General features: G+C 34.5%; 1 protein-coding gene across 20 annotated transcripts in view; it reads left to right on the top strand.

Moving 5' to 3' along the window:
* Window positions 1–22,369, top strand: part of TMEM161B (transmembrane protein 161B) — a 143,110-nt gene that overhangs the window by 29,361 nt on the left and 91,380 nt on the right. For 18 of the 20 annotated variants that reach the window (XR_010413126.1, XR_010413125.1, XR_010413124.1 and 15 more), the window contains 3 exons: window positions 5,420–5,503; window positions 7,482–7,579; window positions 11,843–11,999. Coding sequence is in view for 16 of the 20 variants with exons in the window: in XM_064596349.1 (XP_064452419.1) it covers window positions 5,420–5,503; window positions 7,482–7,579; window positions 11,843–11,999 (339 nt within the window). In the remaining 4 variants the exon portion in view is untranslated. Of the gene's footprint in view, window positions 1–2,535; window positions 2,601–5,419; window positions 5,504–7,481; window positions 7,580–11,842; window positions 12,000–22,369 lie in introns of all 20 variants that reach the window. The other 2 variants (XM_064596354.1, XM_064596353.1) reach the window with 1 other exon arrangement.

Below are 22,369 nucleotides of genomic sequence, written 5' to 3'. Positions count from 1 at the left end.
AAATACTGGGCATGCCTGCCTCAGCCTCAGCTCTTGAAACCAGAGCCCTGCAATCATTTTCTTACCACCAAACCCACAACCCTAGTTACATGTGCAACCCATCTCTATTTTTTAAAAAAATGTTTATAAATTCTAATTTTGGCCTGAGGAGGAGGTGTCCTGTCTGTCAGGGCTCAGTTCCTGCATTTGTGCTCTGTATCTCTTTCTCTCTTTCACCTAATTCTTTCTTCCTTGTCATTAATTGCTTCACTTCTTTTGGATTATTCCTGTTAGCACACGCACACATACAGATACTTTTTTTTTTAAAGATCTCTTATGAAAAGTAACAGCAACAATAAATAGAGTCACAGCCCTGCCTCCCTTCTGCCTTAAAAAACAAAGCCCCTCCCATGTCCATTTCTTAGTTTTGGCCTATTTCCCTGTGTTCTGTTGCAGTAACATTTGTCACATGAATTGTCTTCATGAACTCTACTTTTCACTTCCTTTTTTTTTTTTTTTTAAGATTTTATTTATTTGAGGATAGAGAGGGCACAAATGGGGGGTGGGCAGAGGGAGAGGGAGAAGCAGGCTCTCCACTGAGCCGGGAACCCGACATGGGGCTCACTCTCAGGACCCTGGGATCATGACCTGAGCCAAAGGCAGCCGCTTAATCCATTGAGCCACCCAGGTGCCCCTACTTTTCACTTCCTTATTAACTGTTTAGCCTTCTACCATGTTTTATTTTCTCCTTAGGTGATCTTATTGATTCCATAAATACCACAATTGTGTAATGACCCCAGGTTATCTCTGAGCTCTAGATTCTAATATACAATTGTCCACTTCATGTTTTCACTTGATATTTCATAGGTACTTAAAAACTCAGCATGTTTAAATTCTTGATTCTTCCTGTTCTACTCCATCTCAGAAAATGTACTACTATCTTTTTCAAATCAGAAGGGTACATACCCTTCATTTTTTTTCTACTTCTTTCATTTAATCCATCAGCAAGACCTGTTGACTCAACGTCCAAAATACATCTGCTTTTCTTGCCTGCTTCTAATTCACAAAGCAGGAAAAGAGATCTTAAAAGGCAAATCAAGTTATTTCTCTCTCCTGTTTTGAGCATAAAATCTAAACTCCCTGTGACCCAGGAGACTTTGCGTGACCTGTTAACTTTTTATCTCTTCAGCCTCCCTCAAAAGTTTCTCTTTGCATATGGTGCAAATGCCTCTTTGGCCTTTTGGTTACCGTAGTGTTCTGTGTTCTTTCATGCCTTTGTGCTTTTGGACATGCTCTTCCCTGCCTGGAATGCTCTTCCCCTCCATGGGTATGGTAGGTTAATGTCCTCTCAGATGGGTTTTCCTCGCCTACAACCTAAGGCTTGTCTCTCTCATTTTCACCATTTGTTTGGTTCTTTTGTGTAGTATCCAATTTGTAATTTGTCATTTTTTAATTGGTTAAATTCAGCCTCAACTAGAATATAAGCATCAAGAAAGCAGGGACTTTGGCTTTATTGTATGTGATTATATCTCGATTGCCTAGCAGAGTACTTGGCCCTAGGGAACTCCATAAGTGTGATGAATGAATGGATGGATGGATGGTACATGAGTAACAGACTAGAAGTGGCCCTAAGAGCATCCACCGTCCTTAGGTTCCAGCTTTGACCAATAATTATTACTGATGTAGATGACCTGAGTTGCCCAATAAAAAGTATAATTATAAGTGCAATCCATTTTAGAAAAATGGGTTCACAAAAATGAGATTAAGCAAGTTCGAGTATATTTAAGAAGAAAAACCTGGAAAATGTAAGAATCTTAAAATATTTTGTCATTATAGTGTTCTAAAAGTAACTTAAATTTTCCTATCCTAAGCATTCTTTCACTTATTAGCAATAATTAGTAATTTCTCAGAGCGAAACGACTAGTTTTAGTCTTTATAAGTGAGTTATTGCTTAAGTGTTCTTCTAAATGTTATGCACTCAATCCTCATCATTCATGCACTCTGTATTTGTGATTTATGTACTTGCTGAAGTTCATTTGTAACCCCCAAATTCATACTTGGGATGCATTCAAGGTCATTCAAAGGTATCCAGAGTGGCAAAAAATTTTAGTGGCCCAATGCCCATGTTCCCAGCTGAGGCCTCGTTTCACCTTTCATATTGTAAACGAGTGTGCTTTTCATGGTCTATTTAGCATCATGTTCACATTTTAGCTTTTTTTGATTTTACTGTTTAAAATGGCCTCCAAACATAGTGCTGAAGGGATGTCTAGTGTTCCTAAGCACAAGAAGGCCATGATATGCCTTATGGAGAAAATTTGCTAGAAATACAGAACTCAGGAAAATACTATACTTAAGATTACAGTTATTAAGTAAGCTTTGTTTAGGCCTGGGTTATAGTGCTGTTGGCTGTGAATTAAATGTTTAATGAATCAACAGTATATGTTAAATAAGGTGTCTGTAAACATAAACACACATAAAACAAGGTTTTGTATTGATTGGTTGATGAAAATGTTGTGACCAGAGGCTCGCAGGAACCTAACCCTGTATTTCCCCTAGGAGCAATGTTCAGTGTTCGCGGCGACTTTATAGAACATAACTACCGCGAATAACAAGAATCGACTGTAAGTTAAAATTCTGGACTTAAATCGAAATTTCAGGAAGTGCCTCCTCACCCATGTTTAATTACAGTTTAGAGACTTTTTGGTTGGGATATATATTTTATTTTAAAACCTTTCAACTATGAGGAGAACTGAATTCATTTTGGTTCAGTGATTCTTTTTGAGCACTTACTATATGCCAGTAACTGTACTAGTTTTGAAGTATACAAAAACAAGTCATAAAATCTTCACTCCCAAGAATCTTTCAGTTAGGGGAGTATTTCTTTTTTTTTTTTTATAAAGACTTTTTATTATTTGGGAAAGAGAATGAGAGACAGAGAGCACGAGAGGGGAGAGGGTCAGAGGGAGAAGCAGACCCCCTGCTGAGCAGGGAGCCCGACGTGGGACTCGATCCCGGGACTCCAGGATCATGACCTGAGCCGAAGGCAGTCGCTTAACCAACTGAGCCACCCAGGCGCCCGGGGAGTATTTCATTTTAATCCAACTAGTCTGATACCAACTGCAATTTAATTTTGACACTGCCTGGAGTTAACATAGACTCCATGGGTTAAAGACAAAGTTCTCTGTAAGAATGCCTAGGCTTCCAGATGCCAGCTGCAAGTTCTTGGAATCCCCAGGCCACCCATACTTTTGAAAACTGGCTACTGGCTACAAATTGGGGCATTTCTATGACACCCCTCATGTTCAGTAATTTGCTAGAACAACTAGAACTCAGGAAAGTGCTATACTTATGATTACAGTTTTATTATAAAGATGGTAGAGGAAATAGGTTTGGGAAGAAGTGCAGTTTCCATGACCTCTCTGTGGAGTCAGGGCATGTCACCCTCCAAGCACATTAGTGTTTTGGCCAGCCAGGATGCTCCTCTGAGCTTCATTGTTGAGAGATATTATGGAGTTTCATTACATAGGTATGATTTTAAATAACTGGACAAACGATTGAACTTAATCTCTAGCCCCCATCTCCTTCCTGCAGATCAGGTGGCTAAAAATCCCAACTCTAATCACATGGTTGATATTTCTGGTGACCATCTACCATTCTGAAGCTATCTGGAGGTCCACCAGGAATCCCCTTGTTTGCATAACAAAGAAACCCCCTATCACTCAGGAAATTCAAAAGGCTTTTAAAACTCTTTGCCAAGAACTGGGGACAATGACCAGATACATTCCTTTTTTACACCACAGGGCAACTTGCCTTATAAATAGTAAAAGGTAAATTAGATGTTTGCCAGATAGGGACATAGATGTTTATAAGCAGATAGAAGAATATATGCAGAAACATCAAGGGATGAACAAATTTATGGAATAAAATGTCATTTAGTTAGAATGTCATGTTCAAAAAGGTAGTTGTTGAATGTGAGTCTGGTAAAGTAGATAATATTCAGATCATGAAAGTCTGTGGAAACAGGTCACAAATCCTATGCACATTTGGGCCTTATAGTGTGTGTTATAACTTTAATGGAAAATTTCAAACATATACAAAGAGTAGTCAGAATAATACAGTGAATATATAATGAATATAATGATCTCCTATGTATGTATCACAATTAACACCTGGTGGTCAACATGTTTCATCTGTGTTCCCCTTCATCTCTCCTCCCCCCAGCATATTTTGTAGCAAATATTACTTCATTCATAGATACTTCTGTGTATATCTTTAAAGTATGTGAGCTTTTATAAAAATAACTATAATCCTATTTTTACAGCTAAAAGTTTTTAACAGTAATTTTATAACATCATCAGATACCCAGTCATTATGCAAATTGCCAATTCTTCAGTGGTTTTAAAAACAGCAAATCAGTTGCTAACATTTTTTTAATTGAGATATTTTACTTTAAAAATTTAGATTTTTTTGTAATTAAAAAACTGGAAGGTTTAGCAATACTAGGTGTATGTTTCTCCTTTATAAAAACAGGGCCTTGATGAAAGTCTTTGCCTAGCTGCCTCCTCACTGCTTTACCTTGTGAAGACTCTTGGAAAGGATTTAAACAGGCATTTACCTTGATAAGATTTGCACTATGGAAAGATAACTAAAGTTGGGATCAGAATGCATTTAGGAGAGTGTCCAGGGAAGACAAGGACTCCAGTTAAAGAACAGAATTAATGATATGTGGAGAGGGTGCATTGAAGATTAAACTTGAATATCAAGTTTAGGTAGTTGGTAGATAGGAAATTCAGGTGAGACAGGGAATTGAGAATGAGCAGGTGCGTGCTTGGGAGGGAATAAGTGATTTGTTTGGGTCTTTTGACGGTGTGGTGGAGGTGAATACACCCAGTTATTGGGGCCCTAACTTAAAGGGTTTTGTAAATACGATTTACTCTTATTTTTATATATATAAAGTTTTAGAATTCTCCAACTAAATTAAAGGAGGGGAGGATAGGAAAGCAAAGCAAAGACTACTTGTAGTTTTAGGGACATTCAAAGGACTCTCTTTAAGACAACTGTCAATTTCTTCTGTGTAAATGAAGGATGGGTGGAGAATTCTAATGTGCTTCCTGCCAGCTTGCCTGCAGAATTCAGTCCATTTACTTTTAATAGTAGGCCTATATAGCCTTAGTATGTATTAATAATTGTCAGTTATAAGAAATACACCTATAAACAGCATTGCAGGGTCTGGCATCTAGTAAGTGCTTGGTAAGTGCTGGATTTGAATCGAAACCCTTTTAAGGCATAAGCAGTAGTATCTTAATTCAGATTAGAGTTTTTCACCTGATATTTCCCTTCAGTCTCTTCACGAATAGGAAACTAAATAAATATTTGTACAATAAATGAATAATTCTGGTGATTTTAATTCCTTTATTTAAAAGGATTCTTTTTTTCTTAGTTTGAGATGGTATCAACATCCTACAGAAGAAGAATTAAGAATTCTTGCAGGGAAGCAGCAAAAAGGGAAAAGCAGAAAAGATAGGTAAGTTATATTGTTGAGCTTATAAAGTGTTAAGTATTTGAGACAATTTATGTAAATATATTTTGTACGTTCGTTAAAGGAACATTTACTGATAATGCTATGCGCATTTGGTAAATTGGAGATTAAAACCCATGATCTAAAATAATTTTGAATTGCCCTTTAAGAAAATCCTGCATTTAGTAATATAATATATGAGCACAGAAATGATTATTTTACTTAAGGATGGTTAATTTTATTCTTTGTGTTTAAAATTATGAAAACAATATAGCCATCATATTAAAACTTGCTGGGGGTTGTCTGGGGAGAAAACCAGAGCCCATCATTTTACCCTATAACTCATTTATCTGTTGATTTGAGTTCTTTTCCAGAATTTACTGTTATTCAGTATTATGAAATTGGGCAAATTTACCTGCTTTTGACCTCTTTTCTTCATTTTTCAAATAAAAAGGGTAGCCAGTATAACTTCGTAGGTCCCATTCAGTTGCTATATATTATATGCGCATTTAAAGTTTATGAAGAAAACTGCCTGCTAATAAACCTCACTGAATGGACCACAGCAGCCTTATCTATGAAATGGAAGAACCAAACATAGTAATTTTGAAGGATCTTTCCAGCTTTAAAATTTTATATCTCTATTTAAATTGAATTCTCAAGTAAAGTACATGATAATTAGCCTCTCTGTATGGACCTTAGTGTCCTCAGCTGGGGAGGACTTCTTAGGACCTGAAACTATGATTCTAATATATTACAAAATGTCAGTGACAACAGATCGTCACCAGATTTCTCATGTGTATCATAAAAATGATATTAACCTGAGCTAATGCATTTGTAGGTGCTAAAGTTTTTTTTAAGCATATTGATTATTTGGCATGAAATTGGAAATTTTAAAAAGACTTTTCTGATCTCGCTAACCATTCTCTTTTACACTTATCATTGCAAATACACCTTAAAGATCATTGGAATATTGAGTGTAAGCCCTCCTTCTCTGTTTTATTTTGAAGAAGCTTTACATGTACAAAGTGATGCCAAAATGGCACTGTCTTATTCCTGGTAGCAATAATTAATATTTGATTTATTGACATGAATTGATATTTTTACTGAAGTTTTTTCAGAATAAATGGAAATTGTTTCTTGGTATTGTAATTAATGCTATTGAAACTTAATTTATTACTTTCTATATATGTGTGAGTGTCTTTAAAAATTAAATTTGGGAATGATAAATGTGCACCTAAAGAATTCTTCTATTTCCCCCATTTGTGATTCAGTAAAAGCAACTCCAAATTAGCCTTTCACATAACTGAATTTCTTATGCACATAAATCTTAATATATTTCTTCAACTCTGACTTGTTTATAGCTACAGGTCTCTTTATACATATGTGTGGACATGTATAATTTCAGAGAGAGATGCATTTTGGTTTAATTTGCTTTTATTCTTGTACCTAAAGAAATAGTTAAATTGTTTCAAAGTGAAATACAAGAAAGGATGCCAGTTCCTTGCCTTTGCTTTTTTATATGAATTTCATGTCACAGAGGAGCCACTTTATCCTCTTTTAGGTATTCTGAGGTTTTCTTCCATATGTTTAAATATTATGTGATAATGGCATTTCTTTAATTTTTTTATTTGCTTTTACTGTTGTACGTAAATGAAAAGATGTTAGTTGTCTTAAAATCTACAGGAGAGAGAGTAGGAGAAATAGGGTGAAATGTTAAACTGGTAATCAAGATTTTGCTACTAATTTAGGTAAATCTTCCCCTGGTAATCTGCATATTCACATAATAATTTATATCCACATTTTGTAGTCTTCCCTTTAAAAACTGCTTTTGTGACTTTTGACTGTTTTACCTCTTTTTTGATGAAATATTAGAAATTCTCCTTCCTTTGTGAAATTTAAAACCCCATTTGTGATTAGTTGATACAAGCACTTGGATAACAGTATAGGTAACTTGCTTTTTGTGTCACTTGTCTGATTTTTATAGGAAATATAATGGTCACATTGAAAGTAAGCCGTTGACCATTCCAAAGGATATTGACCTCCATCTAGAAACAAAGTCAGTTACAGAAGTGGATACTTTAGGTAAGGGAAATCTTGGTAAAGTGTTCTGTAAATCTTAGTTTTATACTATGCTAGTGAAAGTACTTTCATTTTACCTATTGTGGCTAAATTTTTTGTTTGGTTTTTAATCATTAAGTCCATTTTATGGAATCTTTTTCAGAACTTAGAAGCTCAAAATGACTTCATTTGAATTGAATTTCTTTTTCTATTCACCTAACCTGTACTAAGAATTATTTTTCCCATTTTTCAGAAAGGTTGACTTACATGTTTGTTACATACTTTCTGTTTTATGTCGAGATCACAGTCACTTTTCATTATTTCGAATTCTAGACTTCTTGCCAGAAGTGCCATTCTGCTCCTTTTATGATGTGGCTTGCAGAAATGCTTTTGTGTGTTTGTTTTTAATTACCTATACTTAACAGTGATTGAACTTTATGCTCATGCTTAGTAGACAGGGAAGTCGCTTTAGAGCAATGAACTGGATTAGGAATCAGAAAACTTATTTAAGATTTACTTTTACCCATGGGATATTTCTGATAAGTTATGTGGGTTTTCCCCCCTGTATATCAATGATTATAATTGTATAATAACTGTAATGATTTTATATTTAAAGTAAAATTTATGTGAAATTATTTGAATCCTATAAGAGAATGGCATCTAAAGTGATATTAAACACTGGTTTTCAGACCTGATTGCCCATCATCAGAATCCCTTGAGCAGCTCTTTTAGAAAGAAAGATTCTTCATATGTACCCCTGGATATCCAGTAAATCTAGAGTGGGTTCTGGGAATTTGTATTTTTAAAAATGCTCTTAGTGGTTCTGACTTTGGACCAGGTTTGAAAACTAATGGTTTACATGAAAAGTGAGGAATAAAAATAACATATTAAAAAAATAATAATTTTGGGGATGCCTGGGTGGCTCAGTCAGTTAAGCGTCTGCCTTCGGCTCAGGTCATGATCCCAGGGTCCTGGGATCAGGTCCCGCATTGGGCTCCCTGTTCCTCGGGGAGCCTGCTTCTCCCTCTCCCTCTGCTGCTCCCCCTCCTTGTGCTCTCTCTCTTTCTCTCTCTCTGTCAAATAAATGAATAAAATCTTTTTAAAAAATTAAAAAAAGTAATTTTGGTAATGTATAAATATCATATGTAATTTGGCCCTTCTTGGGTTAAATCATAACTACCCCTGGAAAATCTTAGTAGATTCATGTAGCATCTCATATAGAATTATGTAGTGATACAAAATGGCTTCAAGATATTTGAAAGTTGATTCTATATTTACAAAGATTTTTACGTGTGTGTGTATTTTATATATATATATAATGTACTTATATATATATAAAGGGTGGCCTAGAACCCAAAAATGTCAACGAGTAACAGTATAAATCAGTATCATTAAGACTGTTAGGACTGGTTATGTTATCCTCTTTTTTTCTTTTTAACTATTTTTCGTGCAAAATCTAAAACATTTAAAAGCACTTTGACTTTTTGACTGGTTGTCACATTGGTTTTATTAATCTTTTATGTGTGCTTACTTGTATAAAATGTTCACAGACATGTAAATATAAGAATATATGCATAGTCTCCCTGATTTCTAGTACAGAGTTTTGTCATTTTTACTAGTAACGTTAAATGATAATTACCAGCTTATTAACTTTAATAGTAGCTTAAATTTGAGTATCAGGCATTGTTGTAAGTGCTTTACTTTTATTAACCTTCTTCCAGTTCTATGAGGTATGTAACTGTTATTGACCTTTTTTTGCCTTAAACTCATATAGTTAAATAACTTGGTGTGGCTTATTCACCAAATGTGGTAAAGCCAGTTAGAACTAGGCTATTTTAATGAACTTAAAAAGATTAAAATTAAGGCCTTATCACATAGCTTATTCAATATTTTGTTTCATTAGTACAGTTTTGAAACTAACTGCAAATGGTACTAGTTTAACAACTGGCCACATAATTTCAAGAGCAGAATAATGGGGAGATGTTTTATTTATGTTTATGTAATCATTTCTGAATGCATGCTGTGTGTGTGTGTTTAGGTAAAAGAAGAGGGTTTTCTCCCTGAATTTAACATACTCATGAGCTTAAGGCAAACCACTAGGCTTGATGAGCTGTAAGTTTTCTTTTGTTTCCAATAGCCTAATAAAAGACACATAGGTAATTATATTATTGAATACAAAAAGAATATAATATTTGGGTTAAATATGTAGCCAAGATTATGTATAATTTGTACTTCGGTTGAATGTATATATATTATTGGTATCCCAATAAGTATCTTGAAAGTCTGTCTTAATTTGTATTAGCTATCTATTGCAAGAACCTCTTAAAGCACATAAAAATATTTGAAATGTCACTTGGCTGTTTGCTGTGAGTGGATTCCCTGCAGGAAGCCTCTGACTGTGGGCAGCATGGAGAATTGGAGCTTCAGTTATTAATAAAAATTGAAAGCCTTTAGATAAATGGATATTTGTCTACCCAAATGGATATTGTCTATACTACCCATTTCCCTGTCACCTTCTGGAAAGTCATTGAAAAGGGTGATTTTTAGAGGAGAAATGAGGTGACTAACCCTTCGACTACTTGAGGGTAAATCTTTCAGACTGATATTTATAAGCTATTATATTTATCAGGAAAAAAGAAAAAAAAACCTAACAGTTAAAATAACTTGAAGCAAATTAAAAATTTACCCAGTCATGAAAGGATTTGGAATTTTTGCTGGCTTATAGATATGTAAGTTTATTTGGTTAGTTTTAATATTTAAATAAGTCTTACTTTGAGTGGTATTTTCAAAATACTTTTTCTATGGATGCATGATTTTAAAATATCATCAGATATTACATTTTACAACTAAAATTTTTCCATAGTAATGTAGATCATTTTATTATGTACCAGTGGGAACATAGGAATTGATGTTTATGTATGTGACTTATTCCCACATTTTTAGGAGGTCTTCTACAAAATGATGCTGATACTTTGGACTGTACTCAGGCAGTAGTAAACCAGAATATCTGAGATGAAAAGAGAGATAGAATCATATTTACTATCAGGATGCTAATTTTAATGTAAACCCTTTGTTGGAAGGGGTATGGTTTTATGGAAAATTGACAGGCATTTCATCAGCTTTTCTTGAAGGAACACAAGCAAGAATAGAAAGTATACTTATATGCTATTTTAGTCTGCATTAACTCACAAAATTATTAATCCTCTGTTAGTGCATGCAGTTAATAACCGTAGCAAAGCTTAACTCTCTTACTTCACAGAAATGAAAAATAAAAGTAAACTTATCTTTGTATACCAAGTTATATCCTCAAGTTAAAGTATCGTTCTTTAGAACCTTAAGAAAAAAAAGTCTTGTGGGGCACCTGTGTGGATCAGTCAGTTAAGTGTCTGGCTTCGGCTCAGGTCATGATCCCAGGGTCCTGGGATCGACCTCCTGTCTGCTCCCTGCTCAGTGGGGAGTCTGCTTCTTCCTCTCCCTCTGCCCCTCCCCCCTGCTCATTCTCTCTCAAATAAATAAATAAAATCTTTTTTAAAAATTAAAATATATTTAAAAAAAAATCTTGAGGGGTACCTGGCTGGCTCAGTTGGTTAAGCGTCCAACTCTTGGTTTCAGCTCAGGTCATGATCTCAGGGTGGTAGGATTGAGCCCTGCATCAGGCTCTGCACTCGGTGCAGAGTCTACTGGAGATTATCTCCCTCTCCCTTTGTTCCTCCCCCTACTCCTGCTTTCTTAAAAAAAAAAAAAAAAAATTAATTTCTGTAAAAAACAGCTAAATCAGCTGAGAAAATACCAACTCATTTTGCAATCATATATTTTTAACAACACTTTAAATAATATTTGGTAACATTTCACGTTCTAAAAAATTATTTAATTTATGACGTATTAAAATTTAATTTTGAGGGCGCCTGGGTGGCTCAGTTGGTTAAGCGACTGCCTTCGGCTCAGGTCATGATCCTGGAGTCCCTGGATTGAGTCCCGCATCGGGCTCCCTGCTCGGCAGGGAGCCTGCTTCTCCCTCTGACCCTCCCCCCTCTCATGTGCTCTCTGTCTCTGTCATTCTCTCTGTCTCAAATAAATAAATAAAATCTTTAAAAAAAAAAAATTAATTTTGAGTGTCAACATTCTCAATCTGTTTCCTGCATTTTTAGATTCATCAAACCTTACATTGCATTTCAACAAATGAATAAAGCTTAGCATGGTTAAAGTTAACTATAGATAAATCCTCCTGAGCTATTTATTTATGAAAGTTTAAGTAAACTTTTTTTTTTTTTGACCTTTATTTTTCAGCATTGCATTATTTTCCAGAATACCAGTGGCTGGTGGATTTCACAGTGGCTGCTACAGTTGTGTATCTAGTAACTGAAGTCTACTACAATTTTATGAAGCCTACACAGGAAATGAATATCAGCTTAGTCTGGTGCCTGCTTGTTTTATCTTTTGCAATGTATCCTTCAAACGTCATTAATACTAATTTATAAGTTTGTGTTCCGTTTGTAGCTAATACAGTTAGATCTCATCTCTGATTTGAAAAAAAATTTAGATAGAGAATTTTTCTTTGTTGAAATCTGTTTTATTTAATAGAAAAACCTTTCCAAGTAGAGGTAAATAGTTTAAAAAGTGAAATACAAGAAAAGATGCCAGTTCCTTGCCTTTGCTCTCTTACGTGAATTTCATGTCACAGAGGAGCCACCTTACCTTCTTTTAGGTATTCTGAGATTTTCTTCCATATGTTTAAATATTATGTGATAATGGTGTTTCTTTAATTTTAGATTATTGCACCTTTCTCCTTGTTCCTTTTCCTTCCTTTCACTTCTCCCAAAATAGTAAGGAAACAACTGTTTTACCAAATCAGTTTTAGTGATACCTTTGAAAATATTATTTATAGCTAAGCATTATATGTTTTACCAACTTCCTTGAACAATTTTTTATTCTTGTATATAGACGCTAAACTTTTTTACAGAATTCTAAACCTCAGTAGTTCAAATACATCATTTCTATTTTGTTTTCCTTTGGAAATATCCTCCTGGAGCTCTCAATTCTGTAAACTTACTGCATAGCTGTTAACCTGGGATTTTCTTCACTGTCTTCCTAAGAATTCTCTGTGCTTCTTTCTGGATCACATCATCTGCTCTTATTTGGTTTACTGTCCTTTGGCAGAGTGCATTCTACGGTATCCTGGAAAGGGGTGCTACAGTTTTTATTTTTGAAATCTTGCATGCCTGAAATGATTTTTTCCTCATACTCAGTTGATGGTTTGGCTCAGGACAAATTCTAAGAAAGAAATAGTTTTTCCTGGGAGTTTTGAAGGTTCTTGAGACACTAGATGCCTTCTTGCTCTTGGCATATGCCTCCCTTTCCCCTCACATACACCCTCTCGATGCTTTTTCTCTTTTGGTATTCTGAAGTTTTCATCATTAATTGGGTTCAATTCTAGGTTTAGCTTTTTAAATCTGGGGACTCATCCTTTTTCACTAGGCTGTTTTTCCCCTTACTTTTATTAAAATTAAACATTTCCTCCTCCATTTCTACCTCTCCACAGATAGCTCCTTTTTGTTTGATGTTTACATGCATATTTCCATGTGGGTACAAAGCTCCAGCTTGCTTTTAGTTTTAGGCTTTAACTGTTAACTGTTGCCATTTCACTCTGTAAATGAGGACTTGGCATATCTGCCTGGCTTGTCATCTATCACTAATCATTTCCCATTCAGCTTGTCTTCTAAATATAGTAATGTCATTTTTTAGAGGAATTTTACTGCTTTTTTTCTTCTCATTCATTGTATTTATGTACTTAAAAACAAATTCCTTTATACTGCCATTTTGGTGGGGATTAGGGAGAGACCAGAAGTCAGTGGATGTACTCAATCTGCTTTTTTTTATCCAGAAGTTTTATATTGACTCTATGATAAAAGTCTGTTTTCTGTCGTCTTTTCAGGGACTCTTCATAATGACTTGTTCTTCCTTTGAATGGTTCTTTAAAATTATCTCCCATTTTCCATTTATTTTATTTTATTTTCTTGATTTTTCTCTTAATTTTTTCTTAACCTTTTGTTGAATTTTTTTATATCAACTTTTAAAAAAATTTTTAAGACTTTGGATGTTCTATTTCCATAATATTCTTGTGTCATGGATGTGTAATATCTTTTTAGTTCTAAGGATATTAGTATCTTTTAAGTTTTAATTTATGCCTTATGTTGTTTATTTTCTGAGTATCCGCCCCCCCACCTTTTTAGTCATTGTCATGTTAGAGATTGTTCTTAAATGTCACATGATCTTTGATTATATTCAAGAAGGAGGCATTTAAAAATTAGAAGCTTTGTACAAGTGGCTGGAACTTGTTGATTGGTGGCCTTTTTTGTGGATGACTGAGTGGGGACCTTACATTATCCTGGGGGGACCTCTTGATACAGTATCTGCAGGTTGTTGGATCTGTCATTTTCTCCAAGCATTGTTCATTCTCTCATCTTTGAGGTGTAAGTCTGACAGCCAGTGTTATGGGTACTGATTGGGGAAGAAGGCTCAGATATCCATCATTTAATGTATAGGCATTAATTTAAATGCATGTCTGTGGCCCCCCTGTGCTTCTTGTTTTCAGGTCTTCATTGTCACCTAAGTTTTGCATGGTACTCCCAAGCCCAGTCTTTGCTGATTTAATATCTTCAAATAGTATTTCTTCTGGGTTCTGCCAGAGTTGGGGAAGGCCCATCACCTAATCTGTATGATTAGGCAAGACAAGATCTGGCAAGTCTGATTACTGCTAATATAGTCATTCAACCTATCATCCTGTTTTCATTCATCCTGCAATCCTTCCTTCAAAGGTCCTCGCTATCTCCATTTCCTGACTTTTCCAGAGCTTATGAATGAGTTAGCTTTCTTTTTACTGGGTTTCTCCCTTTGTTGACCCAGCGTAACAGAGAAAACAGAAGCCTAAATCAGTTATTTCTTGTCCATCTGTAAGTCTTCCAAACTTTTGTTGACATTGCTTTTCTAGAAACTCATTTCTTCCTCTTCTTTGTTTTTGATGGCTTTTAGTTTCTTTGCTATATGGTTTACTTAGTCAGATTTTGGGAGTAAGCAGAATAAATGCATATCCTACATCTTTTATATTCAACTAGAGACTGCTGAACTGTCTTTTAAAACTATAAATGGATACTGTTTTAAATATATGATATGATTTGACATTCAACTTCACTATGCTCCTTGTTGACTCTTTTGGATTGATTTAGGTATAATGTAGACCAGAGGGGCCAGAACAAAGTCTTTAAGAGTTGACATCTTCACCAGGTGTATATTCTGCTGGATAGAAATACTGATCATATGTGTCAGTTGAGAAACATCCCCAGATATCTTGTGCTGTGCTCATTTCAAGAGGGGATTAAGTTGGGGCGCCTGCGTGGCTCAGTTGTTAAGCGTTTGCCTTCGGCTCAGGTCACAATCCCGGGGTCCTGGGATGGAGCCCTGCATTGGGCTCCCTGCTCGGCAGGAAGCCTGCTTCTCCCTCTCCCACTCCCCCTGCTTGTGTTCCTGCTCTCTCTCCTCTCTCTCTCTGTCAAATAAATAAATAAAATCTTTAAAAAAAAAAAAAGATTAAGTTGATAAGCAATTAGAATATTACTTTTTAATTCTATAGTGTTAAATATGTAAAAATACTATGCAGTCAGAATAAAGACCGAGCCGTAAACATTGAGTTACATAAACACACTAAAAATATCTTAACTTGGTAATTAGCACTAGCTGACTACATGCCGTGTTATTTTTTTCATACTTTGAGTTCTCATATTCACTGAAATATTGCTTATTTAGGAATATTCCTCATTTTCATCATGGTTGGTGGTCGGATATTAAAATGGTATTTGTGGTATTATGTGGAAATGCATACTTGATACCCAGTTTTATTTAATGTTCCTCAACCCTTAATACCTATTTACCAGAGAAATTACAAAAATGTACCTCTTAAGAGCTACTCAGATTATTGTTTATGTGAATAAATTTCATCTTTCATTTCATTCAGTAATGCCTAATAATGCAAGAGCAAAGGTCCCACACAGTCTTCAGCACTGAACTGGCTCTGCTTAGTTTTAAGTAGTGCACTCGTGAAATGCTCCAGACAATAGCATCTCTGCGGGAATCTGGTAGCTGGCTGTCTCGCGCCATCCTAGAGAAGACAGAAAGTGCTGAAGGGCTTCAGAATCCAAGCTATTTTCTGCCAACTTTAACCCTCCACAAAGGGGATAGGGAAGAAGGAGGAAAGGAGAATTGTGTATGTTTAGGTATGTGATTTTCCTTCAAACTTGTAGCATGTGAGAAAATGACCTACTGCCTTCAGTGGTATGCAGGAAACCAGAATTCACTGCCAGCTATCCAGATTTAACATCAGGGAGGAGTCTGTTTATAGCCTATCTTTTATCTTAGTTATAACATCTGGTTTGCCTTTCACACCGTATGCACAGTGTATAACTGCAGTGACCTCTGTCTGGCTTCTCTTTATTTCCTTATTGTATGTAGCCTACTTATTAGTCAAACACATGTCTCCATTGATTACATAGGACAATAGCTCCACTTAATTCCAGAGTCACACATACATCAGTTGATTCAGAAATTCTCTGCAGTTGTTACTGATAAAATGTCCTTTGTTAAAGTGGTCCCAGATTTAGACATATATAACTTAAACAACTGGCTCACTTAAAAATGAAGAAGAAAACTGTTTCATTACATGGTCATTTTGTTTTTTTTCTCCCCATCAGTTTTATTTGACATACTCATGTAGGACCACAATTATAACTTATACAGAATCTTGGAAGTTCTAAAAGCCCAGGAATGAGTTTTTTTTAAATGTGTGATGCTGAAATCTTCAACCCTGGTACCTAAAACTGGGCTGTCTCTTGTCATCAGCTCTGCTTTCTGTTTCAACAGAGTTGTACATGGATCTCAGCTATCACACCTTTTGGCCTCACTCCTAAACCCAACCTCATTCTCAGCTTTACTCCCTTGCCTATTTGGAATTCTAACCACCTCTTTGATCAAGTGTGTGTTCCATGTCCATTTATGCTGAGTTACATGGTATGGGGAAGATAAAGGGTAAAGAAAGCCTTAGAGTGAGGATGGAACAGTTGTATTAATTGTCTTTCCTGCATGATGGCATGAAGTCTTAGAGTCACTGGAGAAATATCTCCTGATTTTATAATATGAAGTATATCATTTTCATTTATGAATAAAGGAAAAGCAAAAGGTAAAAATGCTTAAAAAAATTCAGTTATCCTTTGGTGAAAGTAAAACTTTTAAAAATTAAAATACTCTACAAACTATGGATTTTTTTTTTCAAAGAACCTTTTCTTATGAATAAGCTGTATCACAGAGTAATATTGAGTCAATTACGTGAATTTGAGTGAGAAGAAAGCTGTTCTACAAAGAATGATAAAGCTTCTCAGTAGTCCTATTATATTTGGTTAAAGGACTGGATCATTAGTCACATTTCCACACTGCTTGTATACTACAATGTGGATGGTTTAAGATACAAAACCCTATTATGTATGTTTTAAGGCTGTGTTTTAAAATTTTAATTTGTCTTGGTTGCCAGACATGCAGATTTCATACAATGCCAAAAGTTGGGAATGGTTTAAATGGAAATAAATTCTAAGGTTTTCTGTGTTAAATATTGAGTTCTGTATGTAGTTTTGTAAATTAAGGTGTGCAAATTAAATGCTGCATTTGTTTGCTGTAGGAAATAGACAACTATAGCAAACCAGCACAACTTGGTCACCTTTTCTAAATTCCTTAAAGGATTCTAAATTACTGTATTCATTTTTATAAAATGTTCTGCTTTATATCAATAAGAAAAATGAAACACTAAACCCTGAAGTGAACTGCATAAGCTATCAAGTCTCCTGGTGAGAAAGGAACAGAGTAAAAGCTATTGAACCTAAGCCAAATTACTCGGTTAAGAATTTGTACATAGCATGGTGTGTCAAAGATTGTTTCTTTTTACAACTTTTGGAGATCTTCTGTGATACCAGTGTTGCCACTTTGCCTTTCAGGTCGGAAACCTAGAGTTACAAAGAGAACTTATTTTGGGAGATAAAACCAGTATTTCTGGTTTATTAATCTATAATGAGACTTTTTTTTCCCTTTTAGCTAGGAAGTGATAATTTTCCTTCTACACCTAAAAATTTAAGGATAATCTTCATTGTTTTGCTTTGTTTTAATCCAGAAGATTAGTTAATAGTTTTTTGCTTGCTTGCTCATATTGTTAAATAAAACCTATGTTTTATGTGCTCTCAAAAATCATGACTATTATTTCCTTTCACAATCTGGCTAGGTTGAGGCTGGCTGTAAGCTCTTGTGGGACAAATTTTAAACATGCATAATAGTTGTTTTGCTTAATTCTGAGAGAAATTTAGGTTCTGTTTCTTTTCTCTTTAAAGTAATTGAATCTTCTTCTCTAAGAAAATATGAAAAAATATTTTAGTTTAAATTATCCAAGTTGGTTGTTTTATTTTTTAAGTTGGAAGACAGGATCAATTCTTTTTAAAAGGATTTTACTTGATAGGTCATAAGGATTAATGTACTTGTTTTCAGTGTACGTACTGTAGCAGATTCTTGGTATAATTTTTAGGCTTCTTTGCAGTGACAATGCAAAGTACAATGTGTTTTCAGTATTTTGGTTGCTTTTTCTTATATAAAAATAGATGTAGGAGGGTTAGCCATTTGAATAGAAAAAAACTTGTTAGTGGTCAAGACTATAATCTGATGGAGTAGAAAACTTCCAGTTTACATGAAAATGACTTAGTTGAGTGGAAACATGTTATATTTTAAAAAGATAATATAAATTTTTTGAAAGAATTTTGAGAAACTTCTGTGAAAACCTTCGTGTTTATTCTTAGGATAACGTCCATTAGATTTGTGTATTGGCAACAAAATACTTATTCTCATAATGTGATCTCTTTCTATTTCTATTGATAAATCTTTGAATAATTTCAAGATGTTAGGGTATAGAAGACATTTTCTTAATATGAGAATTGGGTCTTTAAAACAATGTAAGTACAAACTAAATTGAAACGGTGTCTTGGTAAGTAGATGTTCTTTAAGTTGTTAATAGATCTGAGAGAAATTTGCCATTTTAGATCTAAAAATTAAGCCTATTCATCATTTAAAAGCTCTTTCTCCAGCTTGAAGATAAATATATTTAAAATATTTCCTACTGATTAAATCTTTCCACTTGTCCTTGATTTTTCTTTCCTATTGAAAGTTTGGTATTTGCATGTATAGTTGCTTAATTCCAGTTGCAAAAAATGTTGACACTAAATTAGCACTTTAAAAATGTCAGCCATGTGGCAGAAAAAAGTTTATCCCATCCCTAACATTCTTTTTATTTCAAAGGTTGAGATTTTATAAAGTAAAATAAGTTAGCTTTAAAGTATGTGGTTCATTCAGCTGGGACTGAGGGGTTAAAAAGAAAAAAAATTATTAAAAGAAAATGACTATTTGCATCAGTAGTTTTGCATATGCAATTTTGAATATTTACTAATATTCTTTATGAAAGTCTGATATACAGAATGATCTATGAAGATAATAGCAAGATAAAGATAGTGGAAGAGTTTACTCATAAAGCACTTGACCATTATTTCCATTAAATTATAAATCAGGAAATGTCTATCTTTACCTAGTGTTTTTTGCTATGCATGTCTGTAAATATAGAAGCCTAATTTTTTTGGTATAATAATGTTATTTACATTATCAGGTTGTATTATATATGAAAGGATAAAAGTAAGTATATCATACTTACTTGGAAATTGTGGACAATTTATGAAGAAAGAACAGATTTAAAGGAACTAAGTTAGAGAAATTCATTTTGAAAGCCATTACTATAGTATTTCAGGTATAGTCTATTATGTATTTTTCTATATGAATAACTTATGGCTAAGAAGCATATCATGGGATTAGAGCTTAAAAGGAATTTTTTTCCTTATTTCAAAATATTTTGTTATATATAGGTATTAGAGAAATTTGGTAAGTAGCTCAACAAAAAACTTTACTATCTTAGCTAGTATAGACAGTCTGTGCAAGTGATCTCAAAATAAAAGTTACCATGGTTGTCAGGAACTCTAAATAGGGTACCACAGTGTAGTTATTTCTCCTGTCTCTTAAAAAATAAGCCAGTTTTATATTCTTATATGTCAAATGCTAATGAAAGTCTGTCTTCTTAGGAAGTTTTTCTTTAGTTTACTACTTTATATTATTTAATAACTTTGGGCTTATTATATATTAATTGAATAAAATACACATTGCTTCAAAAGTTTGGTAAAACAAGCAGTTGAGTTTTGAGTTGAAACATGGTGAAGATTTCTACAAAATAAAATCCCATGATAGACTTCAGTTCGTTCAGCAACTCTTTGCTAATTCTTTTGGCTAGGAATAAAGTTTTAGGCACATGTGTTATTGCTGGAAAATACTCAGATATTTTTCTTTTGGAGGGAGAATAGAACTCTTGGAAAAGCTGCTTGTTTACTTCTTTACTTCTAAAATAAGTTAAATATTTGTTCTGTTCTCTTCTGGGTTGTGTATACATCAGGTTTTTCCCAGTGGATGTTTAAATTGTATTGAAATCATACAGTTTTATGATGATAGTGTTTCATAGCATTGAAGCATTTCTAACAGTTGGTTAATATTAATTACCATTAACACTTCATTGTATTTTAATAGGACGTTGAAATAATTTCAGTGCATGAGATTGAAAAGGTAGTAAAACATACATACGTGTTTTATGCTGTGAATTCATAGTTGTTTAGGTTCTGTTAAACTCCAGGACGTAATGTACCTTTTTTCTGGAGTTGGGGGTATGTTGTAGATCAAGACTTTATTAAAACCTAGATTGAATTTCTTAAAATGTCAACTTTTGTCAAACAATATATACACATAGGTTATATAGACAAAAGTACTTAACATGTTGTCTTGAAAACCAAGTCTGCTTCCTGATCCCCTTTGCCACTTCTGTTCATGTTTTAGCTGGTTATTTTGGCTTTTAAAAATCTTTGTGTTTCTAAATATAATGCTTATACTTCTGTTAATTCGACAGTTCTGATAGGTGAGGATTTTCCTTTCTTAAATTATGCCAACCTCTGCTTCCTCTCCTTTAGGTTCTTAATTACTTTATGTTTTTACTGAAAAGTGTCAATATTCAGTGATTATTACACGTATGTAAATATTACTCATATGTAAGCATTATAAGGTATTATAGCTTCTTTTGTAATTTTTTTCATTACTTTTTAAAAATTTACTTCTTTTTTCTTTGTATTTATTATTAATTCCACTAGCTTCTCCGTATTGTTTTCCACAAGGTTGCTTATAACTTGTATTAGTTCCCCCACCTTTTTACCCTTCCTGGAGACTTCCCTTCTCTAGCTTTTAGCTGGAGGGATTGCCCTCAGGCCTGCTAGACAGCCATCATTCTGGGACTTATTTTTGTTGTCATCTTGCAGTTCTCTTTGCCTTTCTCCCAAGTTTAATTTACCATTTCCAGAATTCAGTGTTTTTCTCTTTCTTGGTTTGTTCAAATGTTTTGGTGGAGCTTTCTGCTGAAGTGTACATTCATGGTCACCAGTTTTAGACTACAGTCTGGAAAGTGTCTTAATTCTGTACTCTCATTAACCTGGATACAGAATTCCAGGTCATCAATATTTTTCTTCATAATTCTGAAGATGCTGCTTCATTGTTCTCAACAGACTTTACTGTTAGAAGTACAGTGTCATGATATGTAATCTTTTGCATATAATTTATTTTATTTTTCTTCTCAGGAAGTTTTTACAATATTCTCTTTCTTTGTCTGGTTTCTGAAGATTCATGATCCCGTACCCTGTTGGAAATCTTTTTTTCATTCTTTGTGCTGGGCTTCTGGTAGGCTATTTTACTTTGGAAACTTTGAATTTGGAAATATCTTTTATGTTGTCTTTGACAACTTCTTCTCTTTTGTAATCTCCCCACCCCCTGTTCTCTTTCTGTCCCCTACTTTTGTTAGTCAGATACTATACCTCCTAGATTGATCCTCTCATTTTGTCACCCTGTATGCTTGATGGAACTGTGCCTCAACTTTATCTTTCAAACCTATTTTTTAAAAATCTGTTTTGCCTAGGGTGCCTGGGTGGCTCAGTCAGTTAAGCATCTGCCTTCGGCTCAGGTCATGATCCCAGAGTCCTCGGATCGAGTCTCACGTCCAGCTCCTTGCTCCGTGGGGAGTTGCTTCTCTGCCCCTCCCCTGGCTTGTGCTTGCTCTCTCTCTTGCTCACTCTCTCTCTCTCGCTCACTCTCTCTCTCTCAAATAAAATCTTAAAAAAATTATTTTGCCTGTTCTATTGATTTTTGTTTAGCCTAATGAAATAGCTTTATGAAATATAGGTATATGTAGATATCTATGTATAAGAATATATGTAAAAAATGTTTATTTTGCCTATATCATCTTTCGTTTCTCCAAGTTACTTTTTCCCCAATGCTATTTTTTTCTCTTTTACATAAGATGCTATGCTCTAATACAGAGATTGATAAATTGACTTGCTGCATCTAAGTTGCATCCTGTTTTTGTATAGCTCTTTTTTTTTTTTTTAAAAGATTTTATTTATTTATTTGAGACAGAGAGAATGAGAGACAGAGAGCATGAGAGGGAGGAGGGTCAGAGGGAGAAGCAGACTCCCTGCCGAGCAGGGAGCCCGATGCGGGACTCGATCCCGGGACTCCAGGATCATGACCTGAGCCGAAGGCAGTCGCTTAACCAACTGAGCCACCCAGGCACCCACTGTTTTTGTATAGCTCTTGAGCTGAGAATGGTTT

Source organism: Mirounga angustirostris, unplaced genomic scaffold (genome assembly GCF_029215605.1).
Source record: "Mirounga angustirostris isolate CCGP_5_RB_7025 unplaced genomic scaffold, mMirAng1.0.hap1 SCAF_7, whole genome shotgun sequence".
Lineage (NCBI taxonomy): Eukaryota > Metazoa > Chordata > Mammalia > Carnivora > Phocidae > Mirounga > Mirounga angustirostris.
Note: the sequence above shows the minus strand (reverse complement) of the source record. Positions and strands in the feature narration are given on the sequence as shown.